At 41.4% G+C, this 7284-nt stretch overlaps 5 protein-coding genes across 5 annotated transcripts; 4 read left to right on the top strand and 1 right to left on the bottom strand.

Moving 5' to 3' along the window:
• Positions 1-2503, top strand: K450DRAFT_245111 (uncharacterized protein). Its single transcript, XM_051589694.1, has 9 exons — positions 1-202; positions 265-613; positions 682-778; positions 853-1011; positions 1091-1266; positions 1330-1469; positions 1543-1735; positions 1804-1918; positions 1998-2503. Exons 1-9 carry the CDS (start codon positions 113-115, stop codon positions 2404-2406), a joined length of 1728 nt encoding a protein of 575 aa, XP_051443917.1. The 5' UTR covers positions 1-112; the 3' UTR covers positions 2407-2503.
• A 391-nt stretch (positions 2504-2894) lies between these two features.
• Positions 2895-4293, top strand: K450DRAFT_245116 (uncharacterized protein). Its single transcript, XM_051589695.1, has one exon. The coding sequence runs from the start codon at positions 2948-2950 to the stop codon at positions 4094-4096; it is 1149 nt and encodes a 382-aa protein (XP_051443918.1). The 5' UTR covers positions 2895-2947; the 3' UTR covers positions 4097-4293.
• A 303-nt stretch (positions 4294-4596) lies between these two features.
• Positions 4597-4941, top strand: K450DRAFT_245117 (uncharacterized protein). Its single transcript, XM_051589696.1, is given in 2 exon segments — positions 4597-4748; positions 4761-4941. 1 exon segment carries the CDS (start codon positions 4769-4771, stop codon positions 4928-4930), a length of 162 nt encoding a protein of 53 aa, XP_051443919.1. The 5' UTR covers positions 4597-4748; positions 4761-4768; the 3' UTR covers positions 4931-4941.
• Positions 4942-5657: 716 nt separating this feature from the next.
• Positions 5658-6782, top strand: K450DRAFT_245119 (uncharacterized protein; the record flags this gene model as incomplete). Its single annotated transcript, XM_051589697.1, has 7 exons — positions 5658-5672; positions 5943-6092; positions 6120-6198; positions 6263-6303; positions 6398-6415; positions 6465-6693; positions 6762-6782. 6 exons carry the CDS (start codon positions 5658-5660, stop codon positions 6549-6551), a joined length of 390 nt encoding a protein of 129 aa, XP_051443920.1. The 3' UTR covers positions 6552-6693; positions 6762-6782.
• Positions 6719-7284, bottom strand: K450DRAFT_245128 (uncharacterized protein). Its single transcript, XM_051589698.1, has one exon. The coding sequence runs from the start codon at positions 7172-7174 to the stop codon at positions 6833-6835; it is 342 nt and encodes a 113-aa protein (XP_051443921.1). The 5' UTR covers positions 7175-7284; the 3' UTR covers positions 6719-6832.

Raw genomic sequence — 7284 nt, forward strand, 5'->3', positions numbered from 1 at the left:
GCATCAGTACGGTTCAAAAGTTTGCATTGTGACAGAGTGGAAGTGTATCGTGGAAATTTTGCAGCTTTTAATTGTTCAGACATTATTTTTTTTTGGGTTCATTCGACAAGCAATGAATGTCAACACCGTTGGCAATCAGTTTTGTAGGCGGCTGAAGCCCACCCTTTCTGCGAGAATACGGACCCTTTCTACCATAGCCGAGGTAAGTTCCTCACTATTTCGACCATTTCACTGCCCTCTCATATACTGACTTACTCTCCTTAGCTCAATAAACTTCGCAACACGCATCAAGCAGACGCGAATGATGTCCTGAAGGAATGCTGGGGAAATATCAAAGACCGAGGAAAGGCTATTAATGCATATATCAGTGTTGAAGACAAGGATTATCTCCAACAACAAGCAAGTGAAGCGCAGACGCGATGGTTTAAAGGTATGTTTAGACCGTGGTGCTTGTTCATGCAGTCCATTTTAAAAAATTCCGTCGATGTCTCCACTGAACATCCTATCACTCTAGGACAAGCCAAAAGTGTTGTAGATGGTGTACCAATAGCGATTAAAGACAATATATGTACAGAACGTATGACGACGACGTGTGGGTCGAAAATGCTGGAAGGTAAGCCTACCTCTATTGGATTCATGCAAAATTTTCACTGTCGTATGAAAACCTAACGAGAAGGTTAGATTTTGAGTCTCCATACGATGCCACCGTTGTGAAATTATTACGTGACGCTGGTGCCCTAATTGTTGCAAAATGCAACCTGGATCAGTTTGGAATGGGGTAAGCTCTCACCTTCATGAAAGAACCAACACTGGACCTCCAAAGTTAGCTTAACAGATATGATTACCGAACAGATCACACAATGTACATAGTCATTTCGGCCATGTTAATAACCCCAAAAACACGGATGGACATTTTCACTTTTCCTTGGAGTCACTTCCTTCCCATCAACGATCAGCGGGTGGAAGTTCTGGTGGAAGTGCAGCAGCAGTCGCGGCAGATTTATGCTTTGCGTAAGTGGAGGGTGGGGAGTGTTGAAACCTGAAGTCTGCATTGGTTTCTAATTCACAACTGTCCATCATTTGTGTATAGTGCTTTGGGATCAGATACTGGTGGCTCTGTTCGGCTGCCTGCGTCATACTGTGGAATCGTAGGATTTAAGCCTTCTTACGGTCGCATTTCAAGAAGGGGCCTCATAGCGTACGCCAACTCTCTTGACACAGTCGGTATATTGGCCAAGGATACTCACGATGCCGAACTGATTTACGGTACCGGCCTTTGCATTGCGGGTTTGTGTAGAAAAAGGCATTAACGAATTGTTTCGTCACCAGATTTACTGTCAAAGTACGATAAACAAGACCCAACATCTATGTTACCATCTATGAGAGAAAGAATTCAGCAAGAGTATGCTGACTGTTACGATACTATGGACCCTGATAGTTTGAAAGGCGTGCGAATCGGTGTTCCTCAGGTAAGCATTAAGTGTATCATTTTGTGAAAGATGTATGGTTATATGTGGTAGCTAAGCATAAGCCAAACCATAGGAATACAGAGTAAAGGAGTTGGACGAGTCTATCATGGAGATATGGCGCATGGGAATTCAGAAATTACAAAAGTTGGGAGCTACCATTGTCCCTATCTCATTACCAAATACTCAGTATGCACTACCAGCCTATTACATTCTGGCTTTGGCTGAAGCTAGCTCCAATATGGCACGATACGATGGAATGAGATACGGTCAGTTGATAATCGAGTTCAATAGCATTGTTGATAGGGCTTGACTATAACACTTTCTGGTTTTCAAGGTCACACCGCTGAGACGACAACATCAGATTTATTGTATGCTGATGCCAGAACTGAGGGACTTGGAGCAGAAGTAAAACGCCGTATTATGATGGGCACGTTTGCGCTGTCAGCAGGGTATAGATCATTTCCGCATTCAAGGATTGGATGAGGTATTCACACTACCACCATAACTAAACAGATTTGACCTTTGCAGACACTACGAAGATCACTTTTTGCCAGCCCAGAAAATCCGACGACTTGTACAGACCGATTTCAACAATGTGTTTTGTATGCCCAACCCATTATTAGACGATGCAGTGGCGGATCTCAGCAATACCAGCAAGGTGCATGCTATCATTACTCCTGGAGCCATTTCTACTGCGCCGTTGATCTCAAAATGTATTCCTGAGGTGGATGACCCGACGCAACATACCAGCGTCAAATCTGTCGATGGGTTTATTGACGATGTTATGACTGTTCCTGCTAGCTTGGCTGGAATCCCTGCAATCACTGTTCCTGCTGGAAAATCGACTGTGGACGGATGGCCAGTTGGTCTTCAACTACTAGCTCAGTATGGCGACGAAAAGACCCTCCTACACGTTGCCAAGTTGTTTCAGTCATGATTGCCAAAGCGCTCAGGCCAAGTTTTTGTTTCATATTGATTATTTTTTAAAATAAATGGTTTAAAAAAAAAAAAAAAGATTAGTCGATCCAAAGCAAGCCACCGCCAAATACCGGGCACGGAGGTTGATTGGAATTCCCATTGTGCTTCTGTTACGAAAGGCAACATCATCCCGCTCCACGTTTCAGAGTTATTATCCACTATTGGACCACAATATGATAATGAGTTGTATAAATCATCTTATTGGACAACAATATACGTTTACAACTATCTATGAATGCTGTCTTTTAGCTTCATCAATATCTACACAGCTTCAAACTCTTCTATCACATTTTACCATGTGCCTATTAACCTCAACGCATTCGAGTCCATCATGAAAGAACGGCCAGCCAATCATTGGGCGCACGTGTAGTGAGCCTAAATGGTGGGACTTAATTTGGACATCCGACTCCGCCTTTAAAATTTATGTGCCAACCCTTCAAGAACATAGTTGGCTCGTTCCATAATCGATCTCTTTCGTTCATTCCTTCTCTCCTTTCACAATGTCCACTCCTGAGGTAACTGTCGGTAAGGGTAAAAACATTCCCACCCAACCTCCACAAGGAAAGGAACCCCAAGTCGCCATTCGAACGTATTCTCAGCGGGTCGATCAAAGGTTTGTTCAGTACGCCTTCTACTCCACGTACCTTAATCTCGTTCCGGAGGGGATCTACGCCCGGTTGAAATCACCTTCAATTATCATATTCTGGCTTATGGCATCTACATTTGCATATATCGAGATCCCTAAAGCTATACTACACTTGGAGCTCTCCGGGAAGTTCATGCTGGGCATCAAGATCTTTCTGGTCATAGCTAGTATTGCGCTCGGATTGGTAGCCATTATTTGGTATGTTGACAAGATGGTGATCTCAGCTCGAATTGAACATGGATTGGCAAATGACATGGGAGATATTCAACAATTCTATCTTGGATTCAACACCGAGGAAACCGTAGAAGGGGACAAGAAGGTCACTAAAGTCAAGCCGGTTGAAGGCGAGAAGAATGATTCACATTTCTGGGTCCTCACTGTGGACGACAATGTAGTTGGATGTATTGGTTTGAACCATTCTCAAGTTGACAAGTTGGATAAATACTATGCAGAACCCATCAAGGCTGCTGCTAAGACCCCCGAAACGGTTGAACCTGCAGTAGATGAAAGTTCATGGTTGTTCAAAGTATTCAGTGCCGTTGCTAAGGTCGACGACTTGATCAGTTTCTGTGTTGTAAGCGGACACAACGCTGCCATTGGTCTTTACCGTAAGGTTGTACCCCTTCCCGACAACGTCGTCCTGTTCAAAGCACACAAGAAGAATGAGGCTAGTCTGCAGCGTTTGGCTATCAAGACCGAATACCAAAACCATGGCCTTGCTAGCATCCTTATCAAGCGTGCCATTCTTTGGGCTCATCAGCACAAGATCGAGTACCTTTTTGCCACCACTGACGAATTGCAGAAGCATGCAGCCACCATTTTGAGCACCAAATATGGATTCCAGAAGGTTGAGGTGAAGAAGACCGGTTACTATAGCCGTGAGACTCTGTGGAGACTGGATGTTAACGAATGGATTGAAAAATCCTTGAAAGAGAAGGAGCAAGAGGCTCAGCAAAACGAAAACGGGAAGAGTCAAAAGGCCACATCTTCCTCCAAAAAATAGACATTTCCTTGTAAAGGAATCGATTCCTTTTGCTAAAAGCTGCTTCGTTTACTGCCCTCATTTAAAGTCAACTCTATGTGGCTCTACTAATAATTCTGTATTGCATTTTGCTTTTTGTGATATATTCCATTCCAATGTTATCTTACTATCTACACCCTTTTGCGAATCAAAAATGAAATATATGTGTATAACCATGATTACTTAAAGTCTGCTATCGTACGGAAACGTTTATCGTATTCCTGCACAGTTTTTTCATACCCTACCTATCTTGTCTCTTTACTTGGAAACATCATCCCAAGTCTTGAATTCGGTTCTGATTGATTTATATCAACATGCGATCAAGATGGTAGACTAATTCCGTATCTGTTGCGCCTAAGAAAAATTGGTCTTTATATACCCACATCAATGGCCCAAAACTTCATCAGGAACAAACAGTTTTCTTCAAGGCGCCAGTTTGGTACTATGGGTCCGGCAGGCAGTTTGTACTACACAAGAAAGGTGCCAATGCCAAGGGCCAAGTTGTCGGCGATTGAAATATCGCCCAAGCATGTTGGCATAGATGCACGCACTACGCACTTGGCAAACGAGGAATACTATATAATGGCTATAGACGTCAAACTTTGAGATATCATTCCATCCATCAAAAACAAATTCTAGTTCCTTCAAAGCAACATGCCTTTCTTCAAGCACACTTCCAAGTCCTCTGCAAGCTCTACATCCGGTGCCTCTGCCTCTTCTACCAAGACTGCAAGCACAAAGCAAGCAAAGAAAACCGCTCCTCGTGCAATCTTTCCCACTTACCCGATGCAACACAGTCCAATCAATCGCATGTAATGCCAATGAAAAATGCCAAAAGCAGCCCTGTTCTCAGCCTATATGTATTTTAGAAAGTTGTACAAATCCCCAATAAAATAAACAACATATGTATCATATCACATTTCAGGTACCAGCGCGTTGCTTGGTGATGCTTTTATACCTTATTCGATAATAAGTTCTCAGTTATAATACCTTTTCTTCTATTTTATAGCACATAGCCATAATGAAAAGTAGCTGCACCTATTGAAAAAAAAAGAATCTCCAAAGTATGTGGTTTTGTTTTTGCAACCCATGCACAAGAGCATTCAAAGTATTTATCTGAACATGTCACTATTCATGCCAACCCAAATCTAGCGGCCATCGAGCTGCTGAAGCAAATAATTAACTACCTTTCAATTCTCAAAAAACAAGTAGAGACCATCTTTGTAATGGCCACATCACTTTTTCATGTATTTGCAGTTGATGTGGTCAGTGCCAAAGACTACCAAAGCGGTGCAAATTATACGTTCAAAAAAGGATAAAAGAAAATCACACAAAAAATTTATTACAACCTGTAATTTTAAATGAAGCTTTTTCTTTTCTTTTGCTTTGGTCACAACTTGAAAGGCGGCAGCATCATGAATTTGCCAGTTATCCTCCTATTACCTGGCCCTTACAAGGTCGCTCGCCGTGAAGTTTTCATACTCCGCTCCGGGAGCTGACCTACAAAGAGGTTCATGCAAACTATGCACACCTGTTAACCATCATGCTTTGCTCCATGGTGAGGTCATCGCGGGCCTTAAATGCTAAAATAAAACATCTATGCCAAACCGTTTATCCATCCTCAAAGTCATATCGGTAGGCTAATATAGGGGAGGAGGAAGCTCGAGGACTTAAGCTTTTTAAAAAATTGTTTTCAAAGTGTTACCAAGTTACCCTCTCAGGTACACACTCTACAAGGCCCTACAAACCGCCAAAAACCGCTTCCTCCTCCCGAAAAAACGCTCATAAACACCCTTCATTACATGAGCTTTCCAGAAAATGAGTCAAGCCTACCACTTCATTCAACTTATTTTGGCCGCAACCCCCTCAATATCGGCCATCTCAATGGACCCTGAACATCACACAAAACCATAAATCAGGGCTATCCAAGGACTTTCCGGTCAACTTTTACGTTCATACCCCCCAAGAACAGAGCAAAGTTGCCAAGGCCACCCATTATTCATAGGCATACATCGTGAAATTTCGATGCCTACCAAACGTAACTTTCTGGTCGACTTTCTACGTTCACATCCCAAAGAACAAAAGTAAGTTATTAAGAAAGTTCTTTCATTATAGACATATACCGTAAAATCTAACAAACGTCCAAAGTCCATTCAAGGAGCAATATACGTGGCCAACTATCCCAAAATGTCTCTACAAACACCATAAACCAGAGCCCTAACAGTTGGCAAAACACGCGCGCATCCATCAACTAATCATCAATCATTACATAAACATTCAAAGTTCTACTCAAGAACTGGTGTATGTGGCCAATTCACCAAAAAATGACTCTACAATCACCCCATACAAGAGTCCCAATATCCGGCCAAATCATCCACGTACAATCAAACGAAACACTCAAATACACCAAACAAAAGTTCTATTCAGAAACCGTTAAGCGTAGTCAGTTCCACCAAAACCGTCCCAGCAATTACCTTAAAAACGACTAAACAGCCCACTAAATACGCAAATGTAAACGGTCAAAGATGTATTTCATTACATCAAATATATGGATTTGCTGATTATATATCGCAATCATCGTAAGATCCTATTAGTCGACTGGACATAGTGTTGATGATCAGCTACTAATACCGTCTTTAGACAATAGATACAAGGCTTGGCTCTTTTCAAAACGGGAGAGAAAAAATGAAGACGAGAATTGTAATTAGAGTAGAAAACTTAGTATAGAATGTAGCTAGATAAATAATGATTTAAGAGAAGAAGAGAAAGAAAAAAAAATGAACAAAAAGATGAAAGAAAAAAAGAGAAAAGAACAAAGATACAAGAACTAAAGAGAAAAGAACAAAAGACAAAGAGAAAAAAGATTGGATGAGAAAATGTGAGTGATAAAAAAAAAGAAATAGAAGACAAAGAGGGGAGAGTAACAGTTGATGATAAAAAAAAAAAAACAATAGAACAAAATGGGAGAGTAAACTGATGGCGAAAAAACGAAAGGGAGAGTAAAACGAGAGGCGAAAAACGGGAGAGTAAATTGATGGCGAAAAAATGGGAGAGAAACATTGTGCGGCGATACCTTCAAACTTTCACTACCATTATTACAAATTCTTTACAATCAATTCATACTTGTATTATTCAAAGCAGATGCTTTACAAATGAAATGAAAGACCTTT

This window comes from Umbelopsis ramanniana (genome assembly GCF_025399195.1).
Source record: "Umbelopsis ramanniana AG unplaced genomic scaffold K450scaffold_34, whole genome shotgun sequence".
Lineage (NCBI taxonomy): Eukaryota > Fungi > Mucoromycota > Umbelopsidomycetes > Umbelopsidales > Umbelopsidaceae > Umbelopsis > Umbelopsis ramanniana.

Coding starts and splice junctions, on each gene's coding strand:
- K450DRAFT_245111 (XM_051589694.1), top strand. CDS start 113: ATGAATGTCAACACCGTTGGCAATCAGTTTTGTAGGCGGCTGAAGCCC. Junction 614..681: donor TGGGTCGAAAATGCTGGAAG/GTAAGCCTACCT, acceptor CGAGAAGGTTAG/ATTTTGAGTCTCCATACGAT. Junction 1,012..1,090: donor GCGGCAGATTTATGCTTTGC/GTAAGTGGAGGG, acceptor ATTTGTGTATAG/TGCTTTGGGATCAGATACTG.
- K450DRAFT_245116 (XM_051589695.1), top strand. CDS start 2,948: ATGTCCACTCCTGAGGTAACTGTCGGTAAGGGTAAAAACATTCCCACC.
- K450DRAFT_245117 (XM_051589696.1), top strand. CDS start 4,769: ATGCCTTTCTTCAAGCACACTTCCAAGTCCTCTGCAAGCTCTACATCC.
- K450DRAFT_245128 (XM_051589698.1), bottom strand. CDS start 7,174: ATGTTTCTCTCCCATTTTTTCGCCATCAATTTACTCTCCCGTTTTTCG.